This window comes from Scardinius erythrophthalmus, assembly GCF_964197995.2.
Source record: "Scardinius erythrophthalmus genome assembly, chromosome: 15".
Classification (NCBI taxonomy): domain Eukaryota; kingdom Metazoa; phylum Chordata; class Actinopteri; order Cypriniformes; family Leuciscidae; genus Scardinius; species Scardinius erythrophthalmus.
In genome coordinates this window covers 37,202,403-37,219,311 of record NC_138235.1, presented here as the reverse complement: position 1 = coordinate 37,219,311, position 16,909 = coordinate 37,202,403, and the positions used below count along the sequence as shown (strand labels likewise).

The window sequence follows — 16,909 nt, the reverse complement described above, 5'->3', positions numbered from 1 at the left end:
CAATTGATTTGTAAAAACTGTTTATGCATGTGTGACCAGATGCTCTCCTCCCACACATGTTTGGTCTGAGTTGCATTACACTGTTCTGGCCAGCAGGGGTCGCCAGCGTGTGGCGTTTCGAACACTTCGAAACAGTGAATCATTTTGTGAAGCAATTGATTCAATTGATTCGAATCTTTTTCTCTGCTGCCCTGCTTTTAGTGTAAAACCCATTTTGATGAATTCCACTAGAAACAAACTTTGTTGTATTATTTTATTTTAATACTGTGAAGCTGCTTTGATACAATCTGTATTGTAAAAAGCGCTATACAAATATACTTGATTTGATTTGATTTGATGTATTGAGCAGTGTTGGGGACGCATTACATGTAACTTGATTTATGTAATCAAATGAATTTTTTCAAGTAACTAGTAAAGTAACACATTACTTTTTAAATTTACAACAAAATATCTGAGTTGCTTTTTGAAATTAGTAACTCAAGTTAGGCTTTTTTGTTTTCCCATTTATTGACACACAGCTCTCCTGACCTGTCCCCATGTTGACAAAAACCGTAAGTGCAGAGGCGTTGTGTGTGAAAATTATGGTTATTGTAGTTCTAGACTAATGTGCATTTACTCATCTAACTTGCACAAAAAACAGATTCAGCATTCCTCAAAATGAATAAAATCAGTGAAATGCAAAATCAGAATACTATGCAAACCTCCAATAATTAAATAGGCCAATGTTAAATAAAACAAATATTTTTATGCATTTAATCTTACTTTATTGACTAATGTAGCCTACTTCCTGCTGACCTTCAATGATTCCGTTAAACCATAAGCAAAAGACTTTAGATTTTTTTTTTGGTGAAGTAAGTGTTAAACTTTGGGTGCTTCTCAATATCCCTCCTCATCTCCTCACTCCTCCGTCCTCCATCCTATGACCCGGAAACCGATCAAGCTCAGCCATCCTGAAGGACATCTCAATTCTCTAATCGCACCGCCTGGAGTCGAGGGTCGAGGAGTGAGGAGTCGAGGGTCGAGGAGTGAGGAGTGAGGATCGAGGAGTGAGGAGCTTCCAGAGGAGTCATGAGCGAGGATACACAGGTGTATCCTATGCGGAAGTGTTTTATTGACTAAACTTGACGCACGTATCCATTCTCCTCCCCCTTCACATCTCTCACAATAATCTTCATTTATACTTTACCTCTACAGTTTATATAAACCACATATTTTAACAGGGTATCTTGCTTTATTATTATATATTTTTAATTTCTTAAATAACCAAACTAATACAACATAAGGGCAGATCCTCTGAGCGCTGCTGATGACGCCGTGAAGTGATGCTCGAGTGATCAAGTATTCCAATGTATAAAAAAAGCTTTCCTTCGATTCCTCCGTCCTCCTTTTCTTCCCTCGCATCCTACAGGGGGCGGAGCTGAGACGCGAGGAAAGGAAGAGAGGATGCACAAATTAGAAATGAGAAGCACCCTTTCTTCACCTGCATCAGACAGTAAAAGAAATGGGCACAGCGACCCCATAGACTTCAATGGAGAAAAGTGAAGTCAATTAGAAGCACTCACTTCCTGATGGGTGAGCGTACTGCGCAGACTCAAACTGAGCTTGACGACGTAGATGTGACGTGAGTAACCTGTCTGTCTTCTAGTAGCTGTGCCGAGAGAAATCTGAATCATTCCCTTCCGAATCTTGCAGAGACGGAGAGTGTGAGTAGGAGCTGTCCATGAGCTAGCAGCAGGAGAAACTTTATGGCTCTCTATGGGCTTCTCCCTTGACTTTATCGCACTTTAAACCTCCATGTCCCCCCGATTGCCCGCGAGCTTCTCCTCCTGTCCATACAGTAATCTCTCTACTGTGCGACAGAGAGTTGTGTGGTTATGACGCAATCGTTAGCCTATTTTTACAAAAACTGCTTCTACGGGGCCATAAAGTAAAATACAAGGTAATGGAGCCTTTTATACATTTTCGTGTTTCTTTAGAAATAAATAATGGACAAATGGAGTCTTTAAACGCCTCAGATGTAAAGTTATTCGGGATAGTACGCTTTTCGTGTGCTGGATTACCCATAGATATCCATATAAAGGCTAGATGTCTTAAGGCGGAGTCACTTCCAGCATCAGCGGCCATCTTATCACAGGGCTCTGTGAATTAAGGTGAGTGATCAGCACGCACACAAATCCTCCTATCTTGCTGAAATCTTGATGGATTTACAAACGGTTTGGTTTCTTACAAACATTATTAACGTGGCTATAATTCATTCATATGGAAGTCCATTGTTGTAATTATTCATATGTATGCAGTATCATAACTACATCTCTGACGATTATAACAAACCAAATCGTTTGAAAATCGGTAGAAAATTGAGCAAGTTATGGTTATTTAAGTGCATGCACCATGTTACGAGTGAGCAAGCACCCTGTGGTAAGATGGCCGCCGTGTGCGGATGTCGACCTCCATTGGCTAGCAGCACGCACGAGACATCTAGCGTTTATTATATGATATCTATAGGCCTATGTCACGAAAAAATTGAAGACCGGAAGTACGTCTTTTAGTAGGGATACGGCTCTTCCGGTTAGCTTTTTACAATGGCGGAGTCCGATAGATACCGCTGGACCAAACCTCTCCGCAACCTGCCTGAAGTCACATATGACGATGTGGTTCGGATGGTAAATGCAAACTCTCAAGTGGAAAAGCGTGAAAGCTGAGAAATGTCTGTCTACGTCCTGATGCAGAGCAACCCGGTACACTACAACAACAGCAGCAGTAAGGTAAACGTTTCTATGGTAACAGCGAGTTGGACCAATCAGCAGACGTTGCTGCTACGCTTAGGATTGTGGGTAGTGTAGTTTTTTTTTCATAAGATCGCGGATAAAACATGTTTTTCTTAAAACAAGGTTGATTTCATACGAACTTATAGCTTCTACAGGAGCAAAAACCTTCGTTTCACAACCTCATAGCTCGTGGTCAGTCTACCTCGGATGGTTTAGACATTATGGCTGATAATCTAAATTCTTATCGAGAAATACTGTTGACCGGAAGTTCTGAATCACTACTCCGCGTTCCGGAAGCAGGAAGTGTTACATAGGCCTATGGGAGTACCCCCCTGACCTGCATCCTATTCTTCTGTTATCCAGAACTGCAGCAGCTGAAAGGTTTGCTTGAGCTGCGCCCTCTACTGTACAGGAGTGAATTTGCATGTCCTTCAGCCTTATTATCTAAATTTTGGTGTGAAAGGGCCTTTATTACATTTGCTTAAAACTAGAACTTTTTTGTTATTTTAAAAACAAAAAACATGCCCAGTCCAGGTGAGCAAAAGTAACACATAACGCATTACTTTTCTTAAAAAGTAACTGTAACGCAACTAGTTACTTTTTAAGGGAGCAATGCAATATTGCAATGCATTGCTTCTAAAAGTAGCTTTTCCTATGAAACCCTCTGTGTGAACAGATGTATTGATGTGGTGAATTGCGGGTTGTCCTGTGTTTCTTTCCTCCTTCTCCACATCTACACCTGTGCCCATGTTATGAGTTTCATCTTTTTTTATTTGAAATAGCGTAATTCCCTTTGAAAGGCTGTTTTAAGAGATTTAATACAATATCATAGGCCTAGAACAGACATGGAATGGAAATTAATAAAAACTTTAAGGGGACATTGGATGACCCTTTTAAAAAGATGTGAAAGAAGTATCTAATGTCCCCTGAGTGTGTATGTGAAGATTTAGCTCAAAATACCCCACAGATCAATTTTTATAGCATGTTAAAATGCTCACTTTTGGGGTGTGAGAAAAAACATGCCTTTTTGTGTGTGTCCCTTTAAATGCAAATGAGCTGCTGCTCCCCGCCTCATGCAACACCAAAACAGGACAATCTCACGCAATAAAATGTCAGAAAATAAACTAGCAGTGTTCAGTTCAAACCGGAGTCAGACATTAATGCCTACAGAACCAGAGAATATAAGCTGCATGGAGAGAGAACAGGTATAAGTTTAGTTTAATTATTATAACTTATGTTGTCATCTTACTTTTGTCCACTAGTAGTGGATAGTTGTAGTGGATATTAGTCCACTACTGCCCGTCTCACACGGTGTTCCCCAGGGTTCGGTTCTTGGGCCTCTTCTCTTCTCTTCCTCATTTACATGCTTCATCTGGTAACATTATCCATCATGGCTTTAACTTCTGTTGCGATGCAGATGACACACTTTACATCAGTCCTCAATGCAATGCAAATATATATATTGATGATATTAATGCTTGGATGACCAGTACTTTTCACAAACTCAACACTGATGAAACAGATCTACTTCTTCTTGGTTCACCTCAAATTACATCCTGTTTTTGTGTGGAAAATGTTAATATTACTGGAGTCTTGGTTCAACCTTCCACCACTGTTAATTAATCGGTATTGGATAAAGTGGCAAGAGGAGTGGAACACTTAATCACTCTTAAACTAAATCTGATCAAGTGGTATTCACCAGATGTCGTTTAGGTCATACAAGTTTGACTCATGCTTTTTTGCTTAAAGGTTAAAACCCAACTTCTTGCATGTTTTGTAAGATTCCCCTTTCGGTTAAAGGAACACGGCAACTTTTTGGGACTTTAGCTTATTCCCCGTATCCCCCAGAGTTAGATAAGTCCACACATACCCTTCTCATCTCCGTGCGTGCCGTAACTCTGTCTGACGCACCCACCGCTAGCCTAGCTTAGCACAAACACTGGAGGTAATCGGCTCCAGCTAGCATTCTGCTCCCATAAGGTCATAATAAACTTAATAAACTTGTAAACTTTATATCTGTAAAACAACTCAGGTGAACTTAAATAAAGTGTGTGCTCTCCCTTTCATTACAGTATCGCTCCGGAGGCTATAAGCTGGATCACGAACAGTTGGATCCATTCTTGAGCAACATCTTTTTACCAAAACCTGTGTGGTGGCGCATTCCCTAAAAACATCCACTGCGTCTTCACTGGCTCTGGTGTCGGGAGTAAATGTTATAACTGTTCACTCTTACATCCAACAACAAAACACCTGAGTTGCTTACGAGACATTCTTCGGTCATGGGTGGTCTTATTCAAATAGCTATATATGTAACCGGCTGCAAATTGAGCTCGCTGGCTGGATGACACACTTTCAGACTCCGACAGCCCATAACAAACTGACTGCGTGTTTTCTTTTCAGCTTTTCTGAGCAGGCAGTCACCTAACTAAATGTAAAAAAGCTTAAAAAGTGAAAATTCTATAGAGAAAATGCAGGTTTCTAGTTCTAAAATATTAGTTCCAATATATTAGTTATAAATGACAAAAATGGAAAATGAATTTGTCTAATATGAGGGAACCCTGTGTAGACTCTGTGTTTTACTTTTAGGAGACTTCTGTAAATAGCAAATGTCATGATTTCAAATAAATAAGTTGGTGAAAGTGATTTCATGGTCACTTCCTGATGAAACTGAGAAGATGTCACATGATCATACACTGCTCTAGTGAGCTCCAGATGCAGCATCAAGAGAAGCCACTAACTTACAATCGATCCTGGTAAATGTTCATCAGGATGTGGATTTTCATTGTGTTTTTCATCAGTGTTAAAGGTAAGATTTCTAAAACCTCATTGTTTTTTTTTCTTTCATTAGATTAGTTCTTTGCCCTCTCTGGTTGCTCTCTTGCTGAAACACATTCAGTAGTTGGTAGACTTTGCACTTTTGAACATTTCTATTCTTGAAATTTGGTATTACTGCTAATATTTTTGAATCCTTGAAGACCTTTATGTTTTTTCTTTCACTTTTGGGCATGTGAAATATCCACAACAAAAAAGTTTCAAAAGTTTATTAAAACTTGCTGTTCACATCAAAATGAACAATCACCGTCCAACAGTTTCATAGGGTAAATATCGAAAAGCTCCCTTAATCATGAAGGTTAGTGTGTGTGTTGTGTTCAGTACCTTTGATGCACAAACTGTTAAGTAACTTTAAAAGCTTATCTTTTTCAAATATTTTTTTTTTCAATTGTAGTTTGAATAAATAGCGGAAGTTTGAAGTGTTTGTGGAAAAATCAGTAGGTTGACCACTTCCATGACAATGAAAGTGGAAAAGAAAAATGTTTGCGTCACATTAACGGAAGGGTGATGATCTGAGGACTGGCTGCAGTAATGAACATTTCCTTTGTGGTTCAGAGAAAATCTCACCTACACTGAAAACAATCAAGGAAGTGGAATCATCTTCAAGACAGAAGTAGACCAAACAATCAGTAAAACACTGCAAACTGTTAACCTTTAAATGGCACATATAATGTGTACATCTATTCATTCTCTCTCTCTCTCTCTCTGTGTGTGTGTGTGTGTGTGTGTGTTTGGTCATGTACTTTAAAGTTGCTTTGAAGTATATTTTATCCTGCTTTTACAGTTTTTCCCCCTAGCAAGAGGTGATAATATAGTTTTTTTGCTTGGCGTATACGGTCTTAGAAATTTGACTTGTATTGGTAACGTTACATGTCAAAATCTATTATATTTATTATATATATATCTATTATAGTTTATGACAGCTATGTTCCTCATTAGTAAGTCGCTTTGGATAAAAGGTAATTGTTTAAATGTAATGTATTAATATATCAAAGCTGAGAATGAAATCTTGAGCGAAGGGAACTTGTTAAATAAGATTATGATGTATAAATGACAACTTGAGAAAAGGTGAGAATTTTGTGGTTTTGACACACTTTTCTGCACACTGATACAAATAAAATGAAAGCATTTAAGTACAAATAAACAAATGTATCCTCCATACATAGACAGTTTCAAATAAGAATAATTCTGTAAATAATACAGTAAAAATGTCAACATATCAGACAACTCATACATTTTACAGTATAAAACTGTAATTTACAAATAAGAAATTTGTCATTTAAACCGGCAAAACCAACAACACACACTGCTACTAAAATCTATTACCTTTAACACACTGACAACCTAATTATGGTAAAAGAGGAAGCCTCATAAAGAATCATGTAGAAGTAGCATTTCCACAAGCTGAATTACAGTAGTACTGTAGAAGGTGCACAGAGTCATTAACGCAAACACAAAACACCATCATGGAAACACACGACACTAAAATAATGCAATAAACATTCATTAAACAACAGAAGATGTAACATAAACTTCTAAAAGCATAACGTCTAGAAACTGTACATTTAAAAAGTATGAACTGATATTTGTTCCACTGAATATACGGTAACGTCCTGTTAACCTATTAACAGGGGGGGTTTTTTCATAGTGTTTTTACAATATTTTACATTTAAAATTACACACATTTTTTTTTAATTACTTGCCATTTGAACTGGGAATATGTGCATATGCAGCATAAATGTACAGTGAGGAAAATAAGTATTCGAACACCCTGCTATTTTGCAAGTTCTCCCACTTAGAAATCATGGAGGGGTCTGAAATTGTCATCGTAGGTGCATGTCCACTGTGAGAGACATAATCTAAAAAAAAAAGTTTTTTTTAACTATTTATTTGTATGATACAGCTGCAAATAAGTATTTGAACACCTGAGAAAATCAATGTTAATATTTGGTACAGTAGCCTTTGTTTGCAATTACAGAGGTCAAGCGTTTCCTGTAGTTTTTCACCAGGTTTGCACACACTGCAGGAGGGATTTTGGCCCACTCCTCCACACAGATCTTCTCTAGATCAGTCAGGTTTCTGGGCTGTCGCTGAGAAACACGGAGTTTGAGCTCCCTCCAAAGATTCTCTATTGGGTTTAGGTCTGGAGACTGGCTAGGCCACGCCAGAACCTTGATATGCTTCTTACAGAGCCACTCCTTGGTTATCCTGGCTGTGTGCTTCGGGTCATTGTCATGTTGGAAGACCCAGCTTCGACCCATCTTCAATGCTCTAACTAAGGGAAGGAGGTTGTTCCCCAAAATCTCGCAATACATGGCCCAGGCCATCCTCTCCTTAATACAGTGCAATCGCCCTGTCCCATGTGCAGAAAAACACCCCCAAAGCATGATGCTACCACCCCCATGCTTCACAGTAGGGATGGTGTTCTTGGGATGGTACTCATCATTCTTCTTCCTCCAAACACGTTTAGTGGAATTCTGACCAAAAAGTTCTATTTTGGTCTCATCTGACCACATGACTTTCACATGACTCCTCTGGATCATCCAAATGGTCATTGGCAAACTTAAGACGGGCCTTGACATGTGCTGGTTTAAGCAGGGGAACCTTCCGTGCCATGCATGATTTCAAACCATGATGTCTTAGTGTATTACCAACAGTAACCTTGGAAACTGTGGTCCCAGCTCTTTTCAGGTCATTGACCAGCTCCTCCCGTGTAGTTCTGGGCTGATTTCTCACCTTTCTTAGGATCATTGAGACCCCACGAGGTGAGATCTTGCATGGAGCCCCAGTCCGAGGGAGACTGACAGTCATGTTTAGCTTCTTCCATTTTCTAATGATTGCTCCAACAGTGGACCTTTTTTCACCAAGCTGCTTGGCAATTTCCCCGTAGCCCTTTCCAGCCTTGTGGAGGTGTACAATTTTGTCTCTAGTGTCTTTGGACAGCTCTTTGGTCTTGGCCATGTTAGTAGTTGGATTCTTACTGATTGTATGGGGTGGACAGGTGTCTTTATGCAGCTAACGACCTCAAACAGGTGCATCTAATTTAGGATAATAAATGGAGTGGAGGTGGACATTTTAAAGGCAGACTAACAGGTCTTTGAGGGTCAGAATTCTAGCTGATAGACAGGTGTTCAAATACTTATTTGCAGCTGTATCATACAAATAAATAGTTAAAAAATCATATATTGTGATTTCTGGATTTTTTTTTTAGATTATGTCTCTCACAGTGGACATGCACCTACGATGACAATTTCAGACCCCTCCATGATTTCCAAGTGGGAGAACTTGCAAAATAGCAGGGCGTTCAAATACTTATTTTCCTCACTGTATCAGAAGTGATGTAGGGCTGTAGCCACTATTATAATTGTTAGTTTTATTATTATTCCTCCCCAATGGGAGTCTATGGCAGCCCTATCAACGGAACATAGGAAAATGATTACATTTGGCACACTTGTAGTGATGGTCATGAATAATAATCTGACCAATTTTGGAGTCTCTAGGACCAAGTCTATAGCTCCACCACCAGTTCAAAAATTCACTTTTCTAAAGGTTTTGAACCCTTTGTTCCAGACAATTTTATTTTAGGTAACCCGATTCTTCATGCTAATTATTTAGCAATTGTAATTGTATTTGTCTTGATTTCTGAAGAATAAGAAATAAATGATTACAAACCCAATCCAACAGCAACCCATATTTAATGCATTTTCATATTGTTTCAGGTCTGGTGAATGGTGAGTGGGGTGAGGTAAAGACAGTGATCGAGGGAGACGTTCTGACTCTACATGCAGAAGATCGACCGAAGAAAGACACTGAGACAGTGTGGTTTTTTAACAGAGGCAATTTTACCACTCGTATAGCACAGATGAATAAGGGAACTGTTACATATTTTGAACAGGGACTTTCTGGCAGATTGCATCTAGATCAAGAGAGTGGATCACTGACCATTTGGGATATCAGTGACAGTGATTCTGGATTTTATAAAGTATCTCTCACTATGAAGTTATATATCTCTGAGACGAAGTACAAAGTTAATGTGTATGGTAAGTTGCAGCTGCTGCACATTAATTATACATTACATTATTATCATTTGTTGTATAAAGGAAGTCACTTGGGTTAGTTCACCTAAAAATGAACATATCATTAATTACTCACCCTCATGTCGTTCCAAACCCGTCAGACTTTCGTTCATCTTCGCAACACAAATGAAGATGTTTTTGATGAAATTTGAGAACTTTCTGTCCCTCCACTGACAGGTACGCAACTACCACTTTGATGCTCAAAGTTTATAAAGAGATCGTAATCCATAATCCACTAATCCATATGAATTGAGCGGTTTAGTCCAAATTATATGAAGAGACTCACTTTATATATGATGAACATATGTATTCACATAAACATTCTTCAACTCACACATCAGTTATGACAAACAGAATCTCAAGCACGTTCGCTTGACCTGCAAGAACCAGTGTTACGCAGCATGTTTGATCTTCAGCAAGAACCAATGAGGTTCATTCTCATGTTACGCAACACGTTTGAGCTGTCAAGTAGGTTCGGTTGAGCTTCTGTTTATGTTCACTGATCAATGTTTATAAGTGAATAAAAGCCTAAATTAAATCTGTTCATCATTTAAAGCGATTGTGTTTCTTCAGAAATTTTGGACTAACCGCTCAATTGATATGGATTAGTTTTACGATCTCTTTATGAACTTTTTGAAGCATCAAAGTGGTAGTTGCATAGCTGTCAATGGAGGGACAAAAATGAAAAGACATGAGGGTGAATAATTAATGACAGAATTTTCATTTTTGGCTGAACTACCCCTTTAATGAACCAATCTCATATGGTTTCTGCAAAATGGGTTTATTAAAAGATGCACATGTTTCCTCTTGTCCTAAAGAACATGTCTCTGTACCTGCTATTGAGTGCAGCTCAGTGGTTATTGTCGACCAATCTTCAGGTGAGTCTTTTAAATCAGTTCATTCAGATGCCATCTTAGTTGTCTTTTAGGTCCCTCTCCTGACCTCTTTGCTAATCATCGCTGCAAAAGGGGCAGGGATTTGTTTAGGTGTCATTAAAGACATACTGACAGAATAAAGACCTCCTGAACTTTAACATTGAAATGTAACCTATATAAATCAATCTACCAGGTACTTTAAAGCAGCCTCGAGCATCAGAGGAAATATGCTCTGCGCTCTGCTCTGTGAGAAATGATCAAGACGTGTCCATCTCATGGTATAAAGGGAGTGAAATGATGAACCAGACCAGCAATCCTGATCTCAACATCCTCAGTTTACCATTAGAGCTTCATTGTAATGATTCAGAGATCTACAGCTGCATGACTGCAAATCCAGTGAGCAATAAGAGCGTCCGGCTTCTCATGAAAGAGATCTGCCAACAACATGAAGGTGTGGAAACTCATTTACCACAAGACTCTTCCTGCCACAGTGACCTCTTTCTGTTTTTCCACAAACAAAGACATATGTTGAGACAAAAGATGTTTACGAATAAGTCTCTTCTCTTTCAGATTGTCGGGATCATTGTTGCGGCACTAAGGCTCTGATTCGACTGGTTCTGTCTGGTCTGGTGGGAATTGCCACTGTTTACTTTCTGGTTGATTATTTGAGGATCTGCTCAGTTCAGAGAAGAGCTGCTGATTCTGTGTAATGATACTTTCATAAGAATTTGGTGGGTGTGAACTCGACATAGACTGTCGGTGTGAACCTATTTATCTAGAGGTGTAAAAAGCACCTTATTTTTTCCTCAGTTGTTACTTTGGATGGTATCTGCTAAAATGATATGTAGTAAGTGTGACCATAGGCTATGCTTTGCAAGTAGGTTACATAAAATGCACACAAACCTTTATGTACATATTAACCTAAATATATTTGTGTATATAATTAATATATTCATTAGTATGTTTGACTGTTATAATCATTAATAATGTATTAAAGTTTTGGTTAAAACTTTAATAGCCTATGGCTACTTTTGTCCAGTGTTTCAGAATAAAAGCGATATTTAAAATAGAATTAGCAGATCCCGGCTTTTTAATCAAGTACAATTGATCTACATGGAATATATATATATATATATATATATATATAATTTTTTTTTTTTTTAATTATTATTTTTTTTACCCTTGTCTGTGTTTCATTAATTCAAAGTCGATTAAAGTTTCCTCAATTTCATTATTCATGTATAGTCCATAACGCTACTTTAACAATAAATCGAAGCCCACGCGACATCTGTTACTTTTCTCATCAGTAATCCGTATGAACCAATCGCTGTGGTTTATGATTACTAAATGAGGCACTTTTAAAAAACGTATTACATATATAAATACGTAGCGAATTTTCATGGTTTTGACATATTTAAATCTGTACAATGAGTAGATTTGAAAGATTATACTCGTTCCCATACAAACATCCTCAGTGAACACAAAACCAAGCTGATATTTGAACGAGGCTCAATTGAGAATCGGTTCTCCGGCCCATCGAGCGCCGCCTGGTGAAATAACGATGTAACGGAATAACCGGACTTTTGATCGATAGGAAGGGCGGGTTTCAGGACAGCGTCTTTGATGACGTGTGGACGTGAAGATGGCGGAAGTTCATTCCTGATCTGAGCCGCCGGAGTCGCTTGGTACGGATTCTGGAATAAACTATTTCAGGACGGATCGGTTCGGCTTCACGTCTCACATCTGACCCAGAGACAGATTCGGGTAAGAAACGGTCATCTGATCGAGGCTGTGTCGTAGTTTACCGTCTGTGGATGTGCTTATCTGTGTACATTGCGTTACAGTGACACTGAGTCGTGTTGACAGGTTAACTAATCACTTTGACTATTCCAATCTCATATAAATAGCTCGTGTTAGACAATGAGAGTCAGAGGGAATCAACAACGTGCCTGGATATGTGTCTGTGGGTTTGTAGTTTATAGTCATGATCGGGTCATGTATGATGAACACATGTGGCATGTTTAATACCCTCATGTCAGATGTTCGGCTTCGAGTTTGTTGTTGGTTTTGGTTTCAGCTGATTTGATGATTTAAATATTCCCCAGCTAAACAGGTTTGACCTGAAGCTGCTCACCTGTCCTCCATTATTATTAGCAGCAAAATACCGCGGTATATCCCTAGTTACTATCGTTTTTTTTATTTGTGATTAGCCAGCACTGTCATCCAAAACAGAATGGTAATACTATGGTACTTTGATATATTCCATGGCATGGTATTAATATGACCATAGTAATTACGTCAAAGTGCTTCCTAGATTAGGAGTTTTCAATCTTTTATATTCCATTGACCCCAAAAACATATTTTCTGTGTATAAAAACAATAACACAGTGAAAAATGCACATTATCAATATATAAAATATTTTTTTTTTATTATATTACATTATTTAACTTTTTTTACTTGTAGATGTAAGTTAGATGTGTTTTTTATTCAAATAAAATGTTTTATTGTATTACTAAGCCTATTTAAATCAAAAATGTATTTATTTTAATCAATTTATTTAGTTGGTTACTTTTTCACTTTAAATACTTTTTATTTATTAATTATTTTTATTTATTACTTTTATTTATTTTTCAAATTTATTTTTACACCGCTTTTCCTATTTGTATTTATTTTAATCAAGTTTAATTTATTTTAATGTTTCTTTATTAATTTAAGTTAGATGTATTTTATTAATTTATTTATTTTTCATCAAATTATTTGAATAAAATGTATTTATTTACTTTAACTTAAATTTACGCTGCCTTTGTTATTTTTATTTATTTATTCTAATCTAATGTATAATTCAATAATGTTATTTAAATAATTAAATAATAATTAGTTAATGCATTATAACTAACATGAACTAACAATAAGCAATAGTCTCACAGCATTTATTAACCCTTGTTAGTGTTTTTGTATGTTAATGAATTTTAATATTCATTAATGTTAACAGATAAAACTGTTAATCATACAAATGTGGTAGTAAAATGTTGAGATTAACATTAACTAAGATTAATAAATGCTGTAGAAGTGTTGTTCATTGTTAACGAATACAGTTTTTTTTCTTCATTTATTAATACAGCACAAACACAACAAGAGTTGGCCAATGTGCTTTACAGAGTAAAAGTCTAGTTAACTGAAGTCAACAATTGAATCCTTATTGTAAAGTGTTACTGGAAAATTAGGCTTTATTACCTGATAATTAATACATCAAACAATCGACAGATTATTGTTTACCAAAATAATCATTAGTTGCAAACCCAGATTTGATTATAAAATGCAGTCACAGCCATGTGGTAAATTAAGGTGCGGTGATATCAGCATCTGACAGTGTGTTTTTGGCTTAAAAACTGCATTGCTATGCGGTTGCTAGGGTGTTCTGCATGGTTGCTAGGTGGCAGATCTCTGATACACGATATCTCTCGGGTTCTTCTGTGTGCTTTTTTTTTTTGTCCTCCCTCCCCCTCCTCCCACTGACAGGTAGCCCCGCCCCCAAACTCACGCTATTGGTCGAGTCAGAAGTTGACATGTCGAGTCACTCAAAGCGTCACAGAGTGTTTGACTCTTCAGGTAGTCAAACCTACAAATGATTAACATCTAGTGACAGAACATTACAGACAGTGTTGGTGTTGAGAAGACAACACGCTTCACCTTTAAGAGGAAATATCAGCTTTGGTTTTCAGTGCAGATTCTCACTATAAAGGATCATATGTCAGTCGTAATCTCTAACCTGGAGATTTACAAACGTGTGTGTTTCCTCTGGGTTCGGCCCGTCTGCTGTTATTGAGGCTCGACACACGATCAGTGATGAATAATTAACCCAGAGATCAGCTGGAGTGAAAGTTTATTCAGATCTTGTGTGAGACACACGTGAGCGTCTCGGTTTGATCTCGGATGAAGCTCTGTGATGTAACCGGAGGAGAAGCGGCGCCTGTAATCTGGGATCTCTTTACAACACAGAAAGAAAACTATCAACACTTTCATTGCTAGTGTATGAAAGCGCAATCTAATGTTTTCCACTTCTCCAAAGATATTGCAGTGATTGTGGATTTTGTTTCATCATTGTGGAATATGGTGAGCTTGATTTGTTTCAGTTCCTTTGTCATATTTGGATATTATATATTTTCCTTGGAAAAAATTACATAATTTTTTTTTTACCGTCATCCAATCTGACCTAGTTTACTTACTCTTTTTTACTAACTTTTTTTTTTTTACTTGATTTTTACTGTTTTTACTTCTTGCATTAAACATTTGATTCTATCTGGTGATAATAATGATGGTTCCTCTAAATAATTAAGCCTTTTTAAATAATTGCTGAATAAGTCTACTGAAAATTCTCAAAAGTCTGACATATCTTTAATATATTTTATATAATAAATGTGAGTCTGTTTTTTTAAAAAAAGAAAGAAACTAATAATTTGATTCATCAATGATGCATTAAATTGTGACAGTAACGATATTTATAACTTAAATGCTGTTCTTTTGAACTTTCTATTCATCAAAGAATCATGAAAACAAATGTTTCCACTAAAATATAATCAGCACAGCTATTTTTATCATTGATAATAATCATAAATGTTTCTTGAGCATCAAATCATCATATTAGGATGATTTCTGAAGGATCATGTGACACTGAAGACTGGAGTAATGATGCTGGAAATTCAGCTTTGATCACAGGAATAAATTACATTTTTAGATATATTCACATAGAAAACAGCTATTTTACATTGCAATAATATTTCACAATTTTTACTGTATTTTTTATTTAAAAAAAATGCAGCCTTGGTGAGCGGAATAGACTTTATCTTCACATCATCTTCCAAAAAATGAAGAGATGTTAAAGTGTCTTTGAAGTTATATTTTAGTTTGCATGACGATACAGTTTGCTTTCTCATGTCACCAGCTTTATATATGCAACTTTGCTGCATAACGAATGCATAAAAGTGACAAATTAATGCAAATAGATTGTAACAATCATGACATTAAACATTTGGGTCGGACTTGCATAAAAAAATTGTCATTGTTTTAACCGCTTGAGGAACTAATGTTAGCGTCCTCTCAGCCTCGACTGCAAACATACTGCTGTTCTCCACTAATGCAGCATCTAGTCAACAAATTAATTGCTGTATAATGATATGAAAACACATACTGTACAACATACCGTCTGTTTTAAATACGCATCTGAAGTGCAGCGCAGCCTCGCGTGTCAAAACAAACTCCACGAGGAGTCAGTGATGGTTTTTATTTGGCCTCTAGAGGGCGCTCTCGTACTGTATAATGACAGCAGCCGCTTCTCAGCCGCTCCAGCAACAGACGCAACCGGAAAAACCATCGGTGTGGACTTTTGCCCATAATCGTTTGTTCCAGCAATCGGTTATCGTGTCGATTAATCGTCAAAACCAATCAATCGGTTAACCTATTGTTTTTTGTGAGATTCATGGCATCAGATCTATGAAAGACACTTAAGACCCATTCACAACAAGGACGATAACTATAAAGATAACGATAAAGATATAGTTCTAAAAATCATTCTCAACTTTAAAGGGGTGGTATAATGCCCTTTTCACAAGATGTAAAATAAGTCTCTGATGTCTCCAGAGTGTGTGTGTGAAGTTTTGGCTCAAAATACCCCACAGATATTTTTATATAGCATGTTAAAGTTGTCACTTTTTGAGGGTGAGCAAAAACGCACCGTTTTGTGTCTGTTCCTTTAAATGCATATGAGCTGCTGCTCCCGGCACAGGGGGCGGAGCTTCAACAACTTGCACTCACACAGACATGCACTGAAAATTTCAAAAACTTTTAGCCTTTTATGTTCAAACCGGAGTCAGACAATGATGGAGAGACTCAAGAAGAAGTGACAACATGTAGAAGCAACAGGACATTTCTGTACGGTTAGTTGATGAATTTATGTAGCTTATGTGTAGTTATCTTCTAGTCATTGATTAGCATATTCTGTCTTGATAATGTATAAATCGTGTTCAGGGGGCGGGGTTTATGTAAATTTTACGGTTTGTGATGTCACTAACCCGGGAGGACTGTGGTGTAGTCTCTACCAGCCGTTTGTTGTAGTCCTTAAAAAGCGATTTCTTTAAAAGCAAATCTCTCCCTTTGCTTTGAGTGTTGTAACTTTCAACTTTCAAAGTGAAATCATAATCAACAACCCCTTTAAAGAATAGCAGAGTCCACACCACAGCTATAACCATAACGGCACAGAGAAACGATATGGTTGGAATCACTTTCAGAACGATTTTATCCAGAACGATAAAAACACTGACAGCCAATCAGAATCCATCCTGCTGTAACGAGCTCGAGCAT

At 37.3% G+C, this 16,909-nt stretch overlaps 2 protein-coding genes across 2 annotated transcripts in view; both read left to right on the top strand.

Annotated features, from left to right (window-relative positions):
- Positions 1–5,471: 5,471 nt before the first annotated feature.
- Positions 5,472–11,614, top strand: LOC308703081 (CD48 antigen-like). The gene is made up of 5 exons (XM_081386349.1): positions 5,472–5,574; positions 9,320–9,640; positions 10,495–10,554; positions 10,745–11,002; positions 11,122–11,614. Exons 1-5 carry the CDS (start codon positions 5,526–5,528, stop codon positions 11,259–11,261), a joined length of 828 nt encoding a protein of 275 aa, XP_081242475.1. The 5' UTR covers positions 5,472–5,525; the 3' UTR covers positions 11,262–11,614.
- A 545-nt stretch (positions 11,615–12,159) lies between these two features.
- Positions 12,160–16,909, top strand: part of itchb (itchy E3 ubiquitin protein ligase b) — a 30,964-nt gene continuing 26,214 nt past the window's right edge. The window contains exon 1 of the mRNA XM_081387104.1: positions 12,160–12,315. The gene's annotated coding sequence lies outside the window, so the exon portion shown is untranslated. The remainder of the gene's footprint in view (positions 12,316–16,909) is intronic.

What these genes read in the sequence shown, in the direction of transcription:
- LOC308703081 (XM_081386349.1), top strand. Translation starts at nt 5,526, where the DNA reads ATGTTCATCAGGATGTGGATTTTCATTGTGTTTTTCATCAGTGTTAAA. An exon ending in GTACAAAGTTAATGTGTATG is followed by an intron (nt 9,641 to 10,494) that starts GTAAGTTGCAGC and finishes CTTGTCCTAAAG; the next exon opens with AACATGTCTCTGTACCTGCT. An exon ending in GATCTGCCAACAACATGAAG is followed by an intron (nt 11,003 to 11,121) that starts GTGTGGAAACTC and finishes CTTCTCTTTCAG; the next exon opens with ATTGTCGGGATCATTGTTGC.